The sequence below is a fragment of the Amblyraja radiata genome, chromosome 4 (genome assembly GCF_010909765.2).
Source record: "Amblyraja radiata isolate CabotCenter1 chromosome 4, sAmbRad1.1.pri, whole genome shotgun sequence".
Taxonomy (NCBI): domain Eukaryota; kingdom Metazoa; phylum Chordata; class Chondrichthyes; order Rajiformes; family Rajidae; genus Amblyraja; species Amblyraja radiata.
Genome location: NC_045959.1, coordinates 72,484,548 through 72,503,129, shown reverse-complemented (window position 1 = coordinate 72,503,129; position 18,582 = coordinate 72,484,548). Strand labels below are relative to the sequence as shown.

Genomic DNA, 18,582 nt, shown 5'->3' with positions numbered 1-18,582 from the left:
AAGACGGCTTCCATGACGCGTGCGATAATGTGCTCAGACGAAATGCGTAGTTACCAGTCGGAATTATGCTCAATGAAGCATTCACATATTATTTCTGCTTCAAATAAAGTCACAAACTAAACATATTCACCAATCAAGACATAATATATACCACAATGACATGCAGCAAAATTATAATACAGTATCTCAACTCTTTTTACACATTGCAATTAATGCAATTTCTATTATTTCTTTCCACTTCCAAACAAAAATGTGGTTGGATTATTCAGTGTATGATCAACCTCGGTGAGGCCAAACGCAGGCTTGGCGATCGCTTCGCACAACACCTCCACTCAGTTCGCAATAACCAACCTGATCTCCCGGTGGCTCAACACTTCAACTCCCCTTCCCATTCCGAAACCGACCTTTCTGTCCTGGGCCTCCTCCATGGCCAGAGTGAGGCCCACCGCATATTGGAGGAGCAGCACCTCATATTTGCTTGGGTAGTTTACATCCCAGCGGTATGAACATTGGCTTCTCTAATTTCAGATATTCCTTGTTTTCTCCCTCCTTTCTCCCTCCTTCCCCTCCCATTCCAAGCTCTCCCGCAGCCTACTTTCTCCGCCTCTTCCTTTCTTTTTCGTGTCCACCCCCCCCCCCCCCCCTTCTCCCCGACATCAATCTGAAGAAGGGTCTCGACCCGAAACGTCGTCTATTCCTTCGCTCCATAGATGCTGCCTTACCCGCTGATTTTCTCCAGCTTTTTTGTCTACCAATGGGATCTAACCACTGGCCACATCTTCCCATCTCCTCCCCTGTTGGCTTTCCGCAGGCTTTCCGTAACTCCCTGGTCAATTCGTCCCTTCCCACCCGAACCACCCCCTCTCCTGGCACTTTCCCTTGCAACTGCAGGAAATGCTACACTTGTCGCTTTACCTCCTCCCTTGACTCCATTCAAGGACTCAAGCAGTCTTTCCAGGTGCGGCAAAGGTTCACCTGCACCTCCTCCAACCTCATCTATTGCATCCACTGCTCGAGGTGTCAGCTGCTCTACATCGGTGAGACCAGGTGTAGGCTTGGCGATCGCTTCGCCCAACACTTCCGCTTGGTCCGCAATAACCAACCTGATCTCCCAGTGGCTCAGCACTTCAACTCCCCCTCCCATTCCGAATCCGACCTTTCTGTCCTTGATCCACTTCCATGGCCAGAGTGAGGCCCACCGTAAATTGGAGGAGCAGCACCTCATATTTCGCTTGAGCAGTTTACACCCCAGCGGTATGAACATTGACTTCTTCAATTTCAGGTAATCGCTGCTTTCTCCTCCCCTTGCCAACTCTCCCTCAGCCCACTGTCTCCGCCTCTTCCTTTCTTCTTCCCGTCCCCCCCACCCTCACATCAGTCTGAAGAAGGGTCTCGACCCGAAACGTCGCCTATTTCCTTCGCTCCATAGATGCTGCCTCACCCGCTGAGTTTCTCCAGCATTTTTGTCTACCCATTCACACAAGTTCTGTTATCCCACTTTCCTCACCCACTCCCTATACATTAGGGGCAATTTTACAGAGACAAGTTAACCTATGAAGCCAATGCGTCTTTGCGATGTGGGAGGAAACCCACACGCTTGCAGGGAGAATGTGCAAATTCAACACAGTGCCCGAGGACAGGATCGAACACAGATCTCTGGCGTGTGAGGCAGCAAGTCTACCAGCTGTGCCACTATATTTTGTTTTCCAACACACAAAAAATTATACGTTGATAACTTTGGTTACTAAAAAAATGAAAATATCCATTTTCAGTTTTAAATCTCCAAGTAACGCTATGTCCCCCTTTACAGCTACTGTATGTTTTAATTAAGTTCAAGACTATGGGGCAGTACATTGGCCATAAAGTTGCTGCCTAAAAGTGCCAGAGACCCGGAATTGATCCTGAATATGGGTGCTATCTGTATGGAGTTTGCTCCTTTTCCCTTTGATCGCGTGGGTTTTCTCCGGGTGCTCTTGTTTCCTTCCACATTCGAAAGGTGTGCAAAAACCTATTTCAGACCCAACCCAAAACATAATATTTTCCTTTTGTCCAATGATTCTGTCTGACCTGTTGAGTTACTCTAGCTTTTTGTGTCTATCTTCAGTTTAAACCAGCATCTGCAGTTCCTTCCTACACACGCGATAGAACTTTATTAATACTAGGAGGGAAATTGTGTGTGTGTGTGTGTGGGTATATATATTATACACACACACACATATATATATATATAGTTATATATTCATATATAAATATACACCGTTTTGTTTTCTCGTTTATAACATTGTTTACAGAGTACTATGTTTACATAGTCTGTTGTGCTGAAGTAAGGATTTCATTGTTCTAAGTGGGACGTGAGAGAGTAAAACACTCTTGACTCTTGACTTACTCCGCTAATGTGTGGGATAGAACTAGTGTACAGGTGATCGGTGGTCGGCGTGGACTCGGTGGGCCGAAGGTCCAGTACACCTCAGGGCACAGTACTTGGCCCACACCTATTTTTGCTTTACATAAATGACATCCATGAAAAAGCCGCAAGTAGGACCAGACTTTTCGCTGATGGTTGTTTGCTGTACCGTCCAATTAAGTCAGCTGATGATGAAGATGATCTCCAAAAGGATCTCGATACTATGGTTGAGTGGTCACAACAATGGGGCATGCAGTTCAACCCTTCCAAATGTGAAACTATGCGTGGCACCAGAAAGAGGAATCCAGGTGAAACATCTTACAATATACTTGGTGCTACCCTTGAAGAATCCAAACAAACCAAGTATCTTGGCATCAAATTGCAGAATGATCTGCTTTGGAATGGTCAGACTCATCATGTAACGGTGAAAGCAACAGGTGTCCTAAACTTTCTGAGGCGCAACTTTCATCATTGTTCAACTTCTGTCAAGGAGAAGCTATACTTCACCCTCATTAGACCTCATTTGGACTACGCAGTTGCAGCGTGGGACCCATACACAAAGAAAAACATTTCTTCCATCGAACGTGTCCAAAGACAGGCAGCTCGATTTGTTACTAACACCTATGAGAGAGAAGCGAGTGTTACCAAACTTCTGAATTCTCTGGGGTGGAACCCTCTCCAAGACAGACGTGAAGCTCACCGTTTGACCTGTTTTTACAAAATGTTAAATGGTCAGCTCGACATAGACTACAAGACCTACACCAAAACCCAAACCAATTAGGAGCAGACGAGGGCATTCGATCCAATTTGTGATCCCAGCTAGAAAGACAGATGTATACAGCAATTCGTTCTTCCCCCGCACAATTAAAGCATGGAATAATCTCCACCCAACTATAGTTAGTTGGATGCAACTAAATTTAAAGTAGCTCTTTCTTCCCAATAACCCTTTCTGGCTTAAGCCCTCCCTTCACCACCTCCAGTTTAAATTCCATTTGGAATATTTTGGAGGACCAAGAACCAAGGGCCTGTTTCCACGCTGTATCTTTAAATTAAACTAAAAACACTAAAACCAGAGGGAGTCTAAAGAAGGGTCTCTAACCGAAACGTCACCCAATTTCTTCTATCCAGAGTTGCTGGCTGCTCCATGGAGTTCCCCCGCACAATTAAAGCATGGAATAGTCATCACCCTCCCCACTATTATTTGCTCTTGCAATCGAACCCCTAGCAGAAAGCGTTAGAAACCATCCAGGAATATTTGGATACAATACTAGAGACACAAGGAATAAAATCTCCTTATATGCAGATGATATACTAATATATATTACAAAATTAGAAACTAGTATTCCAAACCTATTAAATCTAATAACTCAATTTGGTCAGTTTTCGGGATATAGTCATCACCCTACCATAGTTACCCAACCAGACGCAACTAAATTTAAGGTGGCTCTTTTTTCCCCAAGAACGCTTTTTTGCTTAAGTCCAAGTCAAGAGTCAAGAGAGTTTTATTGTCATGTGTCCCAGATAGGACAATGAAATTCTTGCTTGCTGCAGCACAACAGAATATGTAAACATAATACAGAACAGGAGATAAAAGTTCAGTGTGTTTATAAACCATAGACCATATCTATACACAATAAATAAACAGATAAAATGCAATAGTCTGTTATTGTTCAGCCCTCCACCACCTCCAGTTTAAATTCCATTTAGAATATTTATGGAGGACCAGGAAACCAGAAGCAAGAGTTACTCCAGGGAGTTACTCCAGATCCAGGGTCAGGGAGTAATTCTGCGTTGGTTTTCAGCGGTTGCGGCGAGGCGGCGATCGGACAGCAATGGCGGCCAGATCTCCCACTATTCAAAGCGAGGGAGAAAGTGCCCAGTGCCGACCAGTTGCCGTGGCAGTGCGCATGCGCAGGGCGGCCGGTGATGTGCTGGCCGTGGTTGCGCACATGTGCAAGGCAGCCTGCCATGCTGGCGGATGAGGAGCGAGCGGAGAGCCGGACATGGATACGGATGGCGGGCGGAGACAGAGAGTGACAGAGAGAGAGATAGAGAGGGGGGCCCCGCCCAGAGTTGAACGGCAGGTGTCCTGCCTTGGCCGGAGGCTCCCTAGATTTTGAGGCCCTAAGCTTCAGCCCCTGAAGCCTAGTGGTAAATCCGGCTCTGCGAGGCCACCGTGGATCTCGATGCCCTAAGCTTAAGCTTGTCAAGCTTATACGTAAATCCGGCCCTGGGTAAGGTGTATGTAAATCCTTTCTAGAGTGGGACTTGAGACTTATTAAATGTGCTGAGATAAGGTTGGAAAGGCCTTGAACATGAGCTGACCGTGAATTTGTCCAGCTAAGCGAGGTTATTGAAGTGATAGCTAACCCATGCTGGCCAAACAGAATTCAAACAGGGCAGCACAGTGGGGCAGCGGTAGAGTTGCTTCCTTACAGCAATGAGAGACATTGTGAAAGCAAGGATTCTAGGCTATAGAAAGAACCAAGTTGGTAGTAGATAGCACTTTGACCATAACGAACCTTTGAGTTGACGTGGCAAGTCACTTACAGGTGGTATACAGGATTACCATGATGAAAGCATTGCGACAGGTACAAGTTTCATTTTTTGTCATTGTGCACCATGTTTGCCGAGTGAATGATTCATTTTCATGAAGGTTGCCTTGTCCTTGGAGTTTTTGGTCTCACATTATTTTGTAAAATCGCATAATTACAAGTATTCATCCTTGTTGAAGTTGAAGTTTCAAAATGTTCCTTAAAGATCCTTGGTGTACATTTATTTCCTGTTGAAATCTTTTTTCTAACCCTCTTTAGTTTTAGGATAGCTTTGTATTGTTCTGCATAGTTCCATTTTCCCAGACATGCATTTCCAAGGAGGTTTTCACAGTCAATTAGATTAAGTATAGTCACAGTTTATTGACCGTAACAGTTTGAAACAGCAGTGTGCAACTATTATAGTGGTAAGATAATGATTGTATAATCGCTCAGTGCTAAAATTATAACAATGTTTTACTGAGTTTCAAAGTTTTTCCTATTTCAACAAGATTTTGTGTGATTTTTTTTTTTTTTTGCCTCATGACTTGAATGTAATGCTTGTTCTGACATTTCAGGATAGAATTTCCACTTTAACTAATTACATTTGTAACTTCCATGCATTATTTCCTATTTAGACAATGTCCACAAGTGGATCTGTTGTACTCACTGATAAATTCCCTTGCTCCAGTGTGGCTTTTTTAAATTAATTTATTTCATTGACTATTGCATGGTGCAAAAGTTTTATTTTATAACTCTTATGAATTAAAATAGCCTATGATTATCTCTGCAATAATGCAGTATATATTCATTTATTTTAAAATTGGGATTTATCATCTTTCAGTTGAAGTCTTAATGCATTTTCTGTTGGATTCCAATTTATACAAAACATGTCATTTTTATTTTCTTGTTAGAAGTTGCGTGCTGTAGGGTCTGAACCAGGAACTGTTTCTGCCAGTGAGGTAAGAAGAAGTGCAAAAATTGGGAATGGAAAGTTGCATATGTATAGCTTGCTGGTATTTTAGCACCATGCTGAGTATTGCATATATTCCTGGGCACCTTTTTTATATGGATACCTTTAGTTAATGGATTGGATTGGAATCTCATTTAGGATTTATAAATTCAATAATAAATCAAGTACTTTTTGAGTTTCACATAATGTTTTCTTTGAGTTATGTAAACCTTAAAAAAGCCTGAAATGCAGATTTTAATCGGAAACAATTCATTTTGGTCCACTTGGATCCCAGTGTTTGAATATCATGACTTTGAAAGTTTCATCATTGTGCTTAAATTCTAATTCCTGCTAATATGCACATCCCACAGTTCCACAACTCTTAGAATTTTTGTGTTCATTCAGTTCTAAATGTTTGCATCTATCAAACGTTCTTTATTCCATCAAATGTGTTATTTATTTTATAATCCTTGAATTCTCTCCTGAAATCACTCGTTATTTTCATAGCAGTCATAAAGTGATAGTTTGGAAACAGGCCTTCAGCCCACCAAGTACTTGCATCCCAATTATGCTGTTCATACACAAAGCACAAAGTGCTGGAGGAACTCAGCAGGACAGGCCAGCATTTGTGGAGGGAATAGACAGGTGATATTTCAGGTCAGGACTTTTCAGACTGGAAAAGTAGAAATGTAGAAGAGTCAAGCGTGTTTTATTGTCATATGTCCCGGATGGGACAATGAAATTCTTACTTGCTGCAGCACAACAGAATATGTGAATATGTACATAACGGGGGAAGAGAATAAAAAGAAAAAGTTCAATAAATTTCAAATATAGTGCAATAATAATATAGTATTTTGCAGTTCAGAGCTCAGTGCTTATTCGTTGTTGTGTTTAATGGCCTGATGGCTATAGGGAAGAAGCTGGACATTACAGTTTTCAGGCTCCTGTACCTTATTCCTGGTGGCAATGGTGAAATGAGTGTGTGGGCAGGATGGTGTGGGTCTTTGATGATATTGGCTGCGTTTTTGAAGCAGCGACTATGATAGATCCCTTCGACGGTGGGGAGGTCAAAGCCGGTGATGGACTGGGCAGTGGTCACAACTTTTTGTCGTCTTTTTCGCTCCTGGACGTTCAAGCTGCCGAACCAGGCCAGGATGCAACTAGTCAGAATGCTCTCTACCGTGCACCTGTAGAAGTTTAGGAGAATCCTCTTCGACATGCTGAATCTCCGTAATCTTCTCAGGAAGTAGAATCGCTGATGTGCCTTCTTCATAATTGCATCGGTGTGCTGGGTCCAGGAAAGATCTTCGGAGATATGCACACCCAGGAATTTGAAGTTATTGACTCTCGCCACCATCGTCCCGTTGATGTGAACAGGTTTGTGAGTCCCCATCCTTCCCCTACAAAAATCCACAATCAGTTCCTTGGTCGTACTAATGTTGAGAGCCAGGTTGTTGTGCTGGCACCATTTGGTCAGGCAGTCGATCTCACTTCTATACACTGACTCATCCCCATCCCCATCTGTGATTCGTCTGACAACCATGGTGTCTTCGGCGAACTTGATGATGGTGTTCGCACTATGTCAGGCTACACAGTCATGAGTATAGAGTGAGTAGAGCAGGGGGCTGAGCATGCAGCTTTGAGGTGCTCCCTTACCAATTATCACTGAGGATGAAGTGTTTCTGCCAATTCGAACAGACTGTGGTCTGTGGGTGAGGAAGTCGAGGATCCAATTATATAAACGTATATATTGACTCTCAGTCTGAAGAAGGGTCTTGACCAGAAACGTCGCCTATTCCTTTTCTCTAGAGGCTGCCTGACTCGCTGAGTTACTTCACCATTTTGTGTCTATCTTTACCTAGAGAGTTGTGAATTTGTGGAATTCTCTCCCACAGAAGGCCAATTCACTGGATGAATTTAAAAGAGAGTTAAATAGCGCTCTCGGGGCAGGCACGGGTTACTTATTGTGGATGATCAGCCATGATCACAATGAGTAGCAGTGCTGGCTCGAAGGGTTGAATGGTCTCCTCCTGCACTAATGTTCTATGTTTCTATGTTTAGTGTAAATGTTGATTGATTTAGTTTAGTTTAAAGATACAGTGCGGAAACAGGCCCTTCGGCCCACCGAGTCCACGCCGACCAGTGACTAGGGACAATTGACACTTATACCAAGTTAATTAACCTACAATCCTGTACGTCTTTGAAGTGTGGAGGCAACCAAAGATCTCGGAGAAAACCCACGCAGTCCGGGGAAGAAAGCACAAACTCCATCCAGACAGCACCCGTAGTCGGGATCGAACCCGGGGCTCAAGAGCGCAACTCTACCGCTGCGTTACCATGCCGCTCAATTATACTCATGCTACATTTATTTAATTATTTTGTTCTCCCCACTTTCTCATTAACTCCCTACAGCTTCTATCACTCACCTACTACTGAACGGACCTCTCACGAAAGGCCGCAGTGGGAGGATTGGGACTACATTCTTGGTTTATGAGGGATCCATTCAGTAGTCTGATATGAGTGGGGCAGAAACTGCTTCAGAATCTGGTGGTACATGCATTCATTTAATCCTTGGCGTGATCTTTGATTCCACCCTCTCCCTTGAGCCTCACAGCCGCCATGTCATTAAAACCTCCTTTCACCGCCGCAACATCGCCAAAATCAGGCCCTCTCTCACACCTCCCGCTGCTGAAAGACTCATCCATGCCTTCATCTCCCGACTGGACGACTGCAACTCACTTCTCCTTGGCATCAGCTCCACCTACATCAACCGACTCCAACTGGTCCAGAACGCAGCCGCCCGACTCATCACCCACACCAAATCCTGGCATCACATCACTCCAGTCCTCAAACAACTTCACTGGCTTCCCATCTCCCACCGGATCACCTACAAAATCCTGGTCCTCAGCCTACAAAGCCCTCCACCATCTGGCCCCCCCCATATCTCACTGACCTCCTCTCTCCCTACCAACCCTCACGGTCCCTCAGATCCACATCAGCCGGTCTCCTCTTCATCCACAAATCCAACCTCCGCAGTTTTGGGGACAGAGCCTTCTCCAGGGCAGCTCCCAGGCTCTGGAACTCCCACCCCCAACGGATCCGCAATTCCGTGTCCCTCACCATCTTCCAGTCCCGCCTCAAGACCCATCTCTTCACCTCTGCCTATCCTTAGCCCCACGTCCCCCTCCCTTTTCATCTGTGCTTGAATTGCCTCATATTGTGTTTTGAATTGAATTCTGTCTTTAATTTGTGTACTAGTCATGTCTCTACTATTTATTTCATTCCGCATACATGTTTTTCCTCTACTTGCTAAATTTTTGTAAGGTGTCCTTGAGACTCTTGAAAGGCGCCCATAAATAAAATGTATTATTATTATTATTATTATTCATGCTTTTATATCTTCTGCTGGAAGGGAGAGGGAGAAGAGTGAATGACTGATGTAAGTGGTGTTGATTATGTTGGCTGCTTTACGAGGCCAATGCGAAGTGTTCATAGAATAATTGGCAGGGAGGTTGATTGTTGCAATGGATTGAGCTGCATTCACAGCCCTGCACTGTGGCCAAGAAAGCACACCAATGCCTCTGCTTCCTTAGAAGGCTTAGGATGTTCAGCAGCATATCCCTAATGACCTTCAACATCTACAGTATGGAAATGTAAATCTAAAATGGTTATTTTGTCATTTTTGATGTTTGCCACAGATTTTAAGAGGAAACTGGAGCATGAGGTGGAAACCCACGTGGTCACAGGGAAATGTGCAAACTCCACATACACAGGACTCGAGGCCAGGATTGCGCCTGGGTTTCTGAGGCAGCAGCACCACGAGCTGTGCCACTGTGTTCTGATAACCATCCTCTGTTTCTAGTTGGACAAAAACAAATTTGTATCCAATTGTTCATGGTATAGACATTTCCCAGAGAACATCATAAATGCATCTCTTCTTGAGCTCGTCTTGAAATGTATTCGTTCTTGAGCGGAGGTCACTATTGGCAAAGCTAGCCTTTGACTTTAGTAAAGGAACTGAAGTTACTGGGGAAGGGGGGTGGGAGTTAAATATGAACAAGTGCTTTAAAATGGAAGGATGACCAAATGGAGCAAAAGCAGGTCAGAAACCATGGGTGAGTGGGTTTCTGTGAGCTGGAGATGGGAAAAGGTTTTGAAGTGCAGTTGTTGGCAGATGAATTGTGGAATGTTGGTTTAAAAAGATGGTCAGAACTGGAATAACAGTAATGTAGATAAGGATTTCAGCAGCTGATGAATTAATGAAAGGTTGGGTGAGTGTGATGTTGCATCTTATGGGTTGAAGCATTCCATTGTGAATGGGAAATAGAAATATCATCTATTAAATCCATCCTGGAGCTCTATGCCATGCCTCTGCATTGCGGCGACTTTTGCCTTTCTATTCACAATGCAGATTGCATTCATTTTTGTACTTTTACTTTGGAATGGACTGGAGCAGTATAGTCTTGTGGTGAAGTAAGTGATTAATGCTGCTGAAGGTAATACAGTGCCGATTAATTTTAAATTTATGCAAATTTCACTCCAAGGGTCTCGGTGAAGGATTGCTGCCCATATTTAACATCTGACGCTGTCTCAAAATGCTATGTATGCAATTAATGAATTTGAATAAATGTCTGCTGAGTTGATAAATATGACAACCGTTTTGTGTAAAGCAAGCATATGTAACTAGTTTGTGGTTCTGAATGGTGAGTTGACGACAACTTTTCTTAAAAACAACTTATTTTCAATAAAACTAATGGGATAGAAATGTTAACACCAGGCCCACACAGCAAACCAGCAGGTATTTGAGGCACAACAATATTCTAGTACCTCCAGTACAATACATTTTTGGTACAGGACTATGTAAAATATCATTCACAACTGAGAATGGAGGTGATTGTATTTGCTCCTGGAATTGAAGTTGCAAAGGAAATTTTGATTGTCATGAATTTTCTCCTTAACTACTAAAGTTGCAATCTTGTGTCAGTGATTAGGGAACCATAATATTCAACAACAAATGTGTGTCCTCCAATGGCTGGGTGGCAAGCATTACATCGGACAACTGGCAAATATGGTCAGAAAGTAAATAATTCTAATATTTTATATTTACAGAGCACAAAATACCAAAGCAATAGAGATTGGAGGAGAAAATAAAGTGATAAACTTCTTAAAGTATTGTTTTAAAATCTGAAAATTTGAACTAATTGAGGGGATAAGGGAGAAATCTTTTAGGACCGAGATGAGAAAAACATTTTTCACACAGAGAGTGGTGAATCTCTGGAATTCTCTGCCACAGAAGGTAGTTGAGGCCAGTTCATTGGCTATATTTAAGAGGGAGTTAGATGTGGCCCTTGTGGCTAAAGGGATCCCCCTGATTCTAGTATGGAGAGAAGGCAGGTACAGGATACTGAGTTGGATGATCAGCCATGATCATATTGAATGGCGGTGCAGGCTCGAAGGGCCGAATGGCCTACTCCTGCACCTATTTTCTATGTTTCTATGAATGAAAAGTCACAATTATAGCTGTATGTTCAGCAGCGAGGGACAGTAATTGTGCTTTACAGTGCTATTTAAAACTCTGTCCCTTCTCATTTAACAAGGCATAGTATTTCATATTTTTCAGTGAGTAGTTCATAAATTTACATCCTTATTGAATCATTAATTTTATTTGTATTGTCTTGATGAAGTCTACAGTAAGCAAATCCAATGGAAAAGCACGGTGTCACATAAATATATGAATCTATTTAATTGTGTATGTGAAAATTGAGGTTGGTGTGGTTTGCTTCCAATGTAGCAAGAGTCAAATAGCGGCGTGTGTTCATAAATTGCAGGCCATATTGGTTAAACTGAACGGCTATATGGGCATTTTTTTTTTTTTTACTGGGTTTAGATGAAGACCATCATCAAAACAACTTTATGGCTGGAGATTGAAATGTTCTAGCATTTTACACCATGTATGTAATTAATATTGATTTTACTCATACTGTGCAGAGGAAGCCTAACTGACTTAATTATGAATCAGCCCTCATTGGACCTGGTTGAGTAATGGGTTATCCTTTTCCCTAAAATGTATCTATTATGTATTTGAGTGAAATAGAAGATAGTGAATACTGAATGCATGCAGAGTGAAAGCGGTGATCAAAATGGGAAAATCTCTCTGATTCCATTTCAAGCTTATTTATACATTTTAAATAAATTGATGCAATTTTAATTTACAGTTGATCTTGGCTGCAAACATTAATTTTTCAAAAATTTGTAAGATGAGAATCCAATATGCAGATCAATAGCTCTTGCTGCTGGTTCTGGATCATGCGGTTGGTTATCTTTTCTGCTTGAGAGTATATTCCTCTGTAAAGCACATGGAGCCCTTTATGGGAATTCTTGGTGGTGCTGAACCCACATAATAAATTATACAAACTGTATATTTGTCACAGAAATGCCACAACCTGTACAGCTGATGCCCTGGAATGAAGACAAGCTATTTCATGATTCATTCTGATTCATTGTAGATTTTTTTTTTCAGCTGGAATATTGAAAATTATTTTAAAAATTGAACATACGTTTAAAAAAAAATTGTGCTGTTGTGTTGATTTTTTTTTGCTGCTTTAGAAGCTGGGCAGTTGATATCGTTTTTTTTCCAAAAATAGCAATGGAGATGTTGTTCATTCCATAATTTGGAATGTTCATTTTAATTGTTTTTCATTTCAGAGTTCCCAATATGTGCAGTGTGTGGCAGGTTGTCTACAGCTGATGCTAAGAGTTAACGAATACCGTTTTGCTTGGGTAGAGGCTGATGGGGTGAACTGGTAAGAATTTTAGGAGCATACATTTGTTCTATACAATTGGTCAAACCTCCATTTTTATGCTGGCTTTTAAATTCCATGGTAGTCAATATTTCAAGAAAATACATTACTCTGGATGTTCATACGGTTACATAACTACAGGAATTAAACCTATAAATCTTGACGCCTGTCTTGTTCTTTTTTGTGAAATCATACTTGATCTATGACCTAGGAACTTGGAACTGCAGGTGCTGATTTAAAAATATCAAGCTGGTTTCCAATTATACGTAACTTCAAACACACCAACCCCACCCGGACTCGCACCTATCCCCTATTTTTCCCCTCCATCACCACTTCCACCTATATTCCTTCCTCTCACTCACAATTCGCAACTCCTCAATCCTTTTTGTCTTATACCTTCTGTCTTTTCATCTCTGGCATTGTCCGACCATCTGGCTGTCAAAACCCTTCACAACTATCATTTGGCAGGTTTTGTCCTGCCCCTCTTCTTCCAGCTTTATTTTCCCCTTCCTCCCCACGCCCACGATCAGAATGAAGAACAGTGCTGACACAAGACGTCACTTATCAAAGTTCTGCAGGCTTGCTAAATTACTGGCAGGCTTGCTAAATTCAACATTTTGTCTTTTTTTGATCTATAACCTGATCTGGGGGGTTTTTTTTTTCCAAATCCCTTAATGCTTTAGATAATGGTCTAACAGTCTTGGATTTAAAATTAAATCTAACCTTTTAAATTTCTCGAGAACCTTTTTATTGTATTATTTTTGTAATTTAATTCTTGGAGTTCATTCTGGTCAATTTAGGATGCAGACCATTCACTTTTATCTTCTAAAAGAAAAACAAAACCAGTTCTCTCGGCAGAATAAGTGCAACATGAACCGACATACTTAAATTAAAAAGCAATTATATCTCCTGCAAAGAGATCGATTTAATTCTAACCGTTACATGTTCCCACAGCAACAAGTGTTTATATCCTGGAGGTTTGATGCACAAAGCAGTTTGCAGTACTTCAGATTTAATCTAGACAGACTTTGTACAGTTGTAGTTATACTTCTGTCACCTAATCTAGTACATTGGTTAACAAACATTTTAAAACATTTTTGTGTGATTTTTCTTTTAAAAACTTGGAAAATCTGGTCATGTTCTTCTGGGACACATTTGATTGGCATTAGTTCTAGCTTTTCACAATTTAACCTTTTATATCCTGCATTATTTTACATTTATTGCCTACATTTACCAACCCTTTGGCAAACCAAATACAGATCTTTTTATCATTAAGTATGTGCGAAAATGCAAAATGAAAACACTAGCACTGGTTGGTATCAACTTATTTTATTTGTACTGATTATTGGTTTTAAGAAGGACCTTGGAATATTAAGCACTGGGAAGGCTGAGCATGGATGAATGTTTTCAAATGAGGAACTCAGAAAGAAGGTGGCTGGGTGAAAGTGACTGGAAGAGAAAATGAAACTGAAGTATTTGGTCAGGAGGTATAATAATCAGGATTTGGGCCAGTTCTCTCCAAAGATTCTGGTTTTATTTATTATTTATTATTTCTAATCATTACAGTATCTTGCTCTTATAGTTGAAAATGCAATGTTTGCAGGTTAATGTATATTTGGCAAAAGTAATACTTTTAAACTTTTTTAGCAATCTATCCCCAAAAGAATAGATATCTCTTTTAGAAGAAAATTCCACAACGGTAACTTGATAAAGTTGGTAATTGTTTGGTATCGGCAGACTAACATTGCTTCTTGCCTAACAATACAAAAATTCTGCACAACCAAAGTTTAGTTGCCAAAATATCTGGAGAAATGAAATGGGTTTACCATTGACCATTGTGAATCATAATGTTTTCAATGGAACACACAACCGTGATTTTTCTTTGTTGATGTAATTTTTTAATTTTTTTTAATTTCAAGGAAAGATTTTTGGTTGCTATTTTGATTAATTTTAGTTTAAACATACAATTGTAAGCAACAAAAATGCTAATTTTTATTTAAATTCTGTTTTTCCCTTCAGCATTATAGCTGTTATAAACAATAAATGTGGCTTCCAGTTACAGTATCAGATGATATTCTCCTTCTGGTTATTGGCCTTTAGTCCACAATTATGTGAACATCTACGCAGACTGAACATTGTCCCAGCTTTGTCCGATATTCTTCAAGAGTCTGTGAAAGAGAAAGTAACCAGGATCATCCTGGCAACATTTAGGGTACGTATGTTCATGTGTTGCTTGGACTGCTTGCAAAATAAAAGCTCAAAACAAGTATTACCACTATATCTACTTGGTATCATGTTGGCTTCAAAATTATTCTGCCTTCATTAAGACCCTTTAAATAATTGTAACCTGCATGGAGGCTAAATTTATGAATTTAAGGATCAGTAAGGTTTTGAACTCTGCTGGAAGATGGACACAAATAGGTCATAAGGTCATGTGACAGGAAAGAATTAGGCCATTCGGCCCATCAAGTCTACTCTGCCATTCAATCATGGCTGATCTATCTCTCCTTCCAAACCCCATTGTCCTGCCTTCTCCCCATAACTTCTGACACCTGTACTAATCAAGTATCTATCTCTGGCTTAAAAATATCCACGGACTTGGCTTCTGTGGCAAAGAATTCCACAGATTCCACCATCTGACTAAAGAAATTTCCCCTCATCTTCCTAAAAGAACGTCCTTTAATTCTGAAGCTATGACCTCTAGTCCTAGACTCTCCCACTTGTGGAAATATCCTCTCCACCTCCATTCTATCCAAGCCTTTCACTATTCTGTATGTTTCAGTGAGGTCCCCCCTCATTCTTCTAAACTCCAGCGAGTACAGGCCCAATGCCGGCAAACGCTCATCATAGGTTAACCTACTCATTCCTGGGATCATTCTTGTAAACTTCCTCTGGACCCTCTCCAAAGCCAGCACATCCTTCCTTGGATATGGTGCCCAAAATTGTTCACAATATTCCAAATATTACCAATGCCTTATAGAGCCTCAGCATTACACTCCTGTTTTTCTATACAAGCCCTCTTGAAATAAATGCTAGCATTGAGATTGCTTTCTTTACTTCCGATTCGACTTGCAGATTAACCTTTTGAGAATCCTGCACTAGCACTCCCAAGTCCCTTTCTGAATTCTGGATTTCTGGATTCTCTCTCCATTTAGAAAATAGTCTATGCTTTTATTCCAACTACCAAAATGCATGACTCCACACTTTACTACATTATATTCCATCTGCCACTTCTCTGCCCACTTTCCCAACCTGTCCAAGTCCTACTGTAGAGTCCCTGCTTTCCCTACACTACCTGCCCTTCCACCTATTTTTATATCTATTTCATAAATGGCTAGAGGTTTTTAGGTCAGGCAGCATCTCTGGAGAAAAGAATAGGTGACGTTTCGGGTCGAGACCCTTCTTCAGACTGAGAGTTAGGGTAAAGGGAAATTAGAGATTTAGACGGTGGTATAGAGAGATACAGAACAAAGATTTGAACAACATGCAATAAAGTGACGATCAAAGAAACGGTCCATTGTGGGCTGGTGAAAACGAGTTAATGCCGTCGAAAGATGAATATTCCAGAAACAGTCTCTTGATTAATAGTTTCTTTATTGAAGTACAAAACTTCTTCTTGTATAAGTACATTTCAATCATACCAGTGGTCATGCTCATGCATGGTCAAAAACGATGTCTCTCCCCTGATCTTCATCAAACTAAACTAATTACTTGGGAGTCTGCACCAGAATCCTAGCCACGAACCACGCCCCAGGCTACGTATAAATCCCGCCCACGTAATTACAGGCAGATAAAATTAAAGGTAACTGATTATAATTATAACATACTGAGTTAAGCTAAATGGCTACTACACAGACAATGAAACTCACCAGGACGACGACGAGGGTGGGGCAGGCACGGAGAAAGTGGGGATGCAAGGGCTACTTGAAGATAGAGAAATCAATATTCATGCTTTATATGATCATACAAGACAACCCTGGCTACTGTTCTCTGGGACTTCTCCTGTGGCTAGAGAAAATACCAAGATCTTTGTCAGGCTCTTGCAATCTCCTTTTTTGCTTTCCTCAATAACCTTAGATGAACCCCATCAGTCCCTGGGGATTTATCCACGTTTATGCTCCAAGAGCCTCAACACCATCTCCTTCTTGATTTCAAACTGCCCCATCATATGAATATTCCCCACACTGATAATTATTTGGAAACTGCCACAATGTTTTCTATCTGCATACCTTGGTAACGCAAGCAAAGAATTTCACTGTGCCTTGTCACATTGGGCAATAAAGTATTCCATTCCAATGTTGGAATTTGAATTCTTACCTTGGGAGAGGAGGGGGCTGTGAGTGTACCATTAAGGGAATATTCATGTTCTCGGCTTGTACTCGCTAGAATTTAGAAGATTGAGGGGGGATCTTATAGAAATTTACAAAATTCTTAAGGGTTAAAGAAGGAACTGCAGATGCTGGAAAATCGAAGGTACACAAAAATGCTGGAGAAACTCAGCGGGTGCAGCAGCATAAAGCGAAGGAAATAGGAAACGTTTCGGGCCAAAACCCTTCTTCAGACTGATGGGGGGTGGGGGGGGGGGGGCGGGGAGAAGAAAGGAAAAAGGAGGAGGAGCCTGAGGGATGGGAGGAGACAGCCCGAGGGCTGAGGAAGGGGAGGAGACAGCAAGGGCTAACTGGGAAAATTCAATGTTCATGCCCGCAGGATGCAGACTCCCCAAGTGGAATATGAGGTGCTGTTCCTTCAATTTCCGGTGTTGCTCGCTCTGGGCATGGAGGAGACCCAGGACAGAGGGGTCGGATGGGGAATGGGAGGGGGAGTTGAAGTGCTGAGCCACCGGGAGGTCAGGTTGGTTATTGCGGACCGAGCAGAGGTGTTCGGCAAACCGATCGCCAAGCCTCCGCTTGGTCTCACCGATGTATGAAATTCTTAAGGGGTTGGTCAGGCTAGATGCAGGAAGATTGTTCCCGATGTTGGGGAGGTCCAGAACAAGGGGTCCCAGTTTAAGGATAAGGGGGAAGTCTTTTAGGACCGAGATGAGAAAATCATTTTTCACACAGAGTGGTGAATCTGTGAAATTCTCTGTCACAGAAGGAAGTTGAGGCCAGTTCATTGGCTATATTTAAGAGGGAGTTAGATGTGGCCCTTGTGGCTAAAGGGATCAGGGGGTATGGAGAGAAGGCAGGTACAGGATACTGAGTTCGATGATCAGCCATGATCATATTGAATGGCGGTGCAGGCTCAAAGGGCCGAATGGCCTACTCCTGCACCTATTTTCTATGTTTCTATGTCTGCAATTATGAGACTTTTTGGATAGGAGCAGCTTGTGGCAGCGTGTGGCTTGCCAAAGAGATAATTGAGTTCATTCGACGGAAGCAAACAGCCCAGTATAAATTGAAGAGGAGCAAACTGCCCCTCAGATCTGAGTAAGAAAGGATATCCCTTGTTATTGGAGGTTATTTATGACCATTTTTTGCTAATTCACGTGCTCCTTTCAGAGGTGTAACAGTGATTTAATTTAAGGAACCTTCTATCTTCCTTGGAAAGTTCCTATGTGGATTGTTGGAGATCAAGACTATCCAGGTCAATGATGACGAAAGTGGTCAGGCTGCAGTTATGATTGATCTCTAGTTGCACCGTTGTTCCAGTTAAGCCTCAGCAGTAACTCTCTGTGTTGGGGGATGTAATGCTGGCTGTATTTTGGTAGGTGGTAGAAAGGGCACTTATTACTGTAAGCCTCAAAAGAATTGTTCATTTAACAGCTGACCCACAAATGGTGTTGACATCCTGAGATTTTGAGAAAGGATTGAACCTCACAGCTCCTGCAGCCTGGTTCAATCTTGACCTCCAGTGTTATCTGTGTGTAATGATCATTTCTCCCTATAACCACAG

The 18,582-nt window shown here is 41.7% G+C and overlaps 1 protein-coding gene across 1 annotated transcript in view; it reads left to right on the top strand.

Annotated features, from left to right (window-relative positions):
- atp6v1h (ATPase H+ transporting V1 subunit H) overlaps positions 1-18,582 on the top strand; it is a 94,674-nt gene that overhangs the window by 54,858 nt on the left and 21,234 nt on the right. Inside the window, exons 7-9 of the mRNA XM_033019726.1 lie at positions 5,850-5,897; positions 12,593-12,690; positions 14,707-14,899. Of these exons, the coding sequence (XP_032875617.1) occupies positions 5,850-5,897; positions 12,593-12,690; positions 14,707-14,899 (339 nt within the window). The remainder of the gene's footprint in view (positions 1-5,849; positions 5,898-12,592; positions 12,691-14,706; positions 14,900-18,582) is intronic.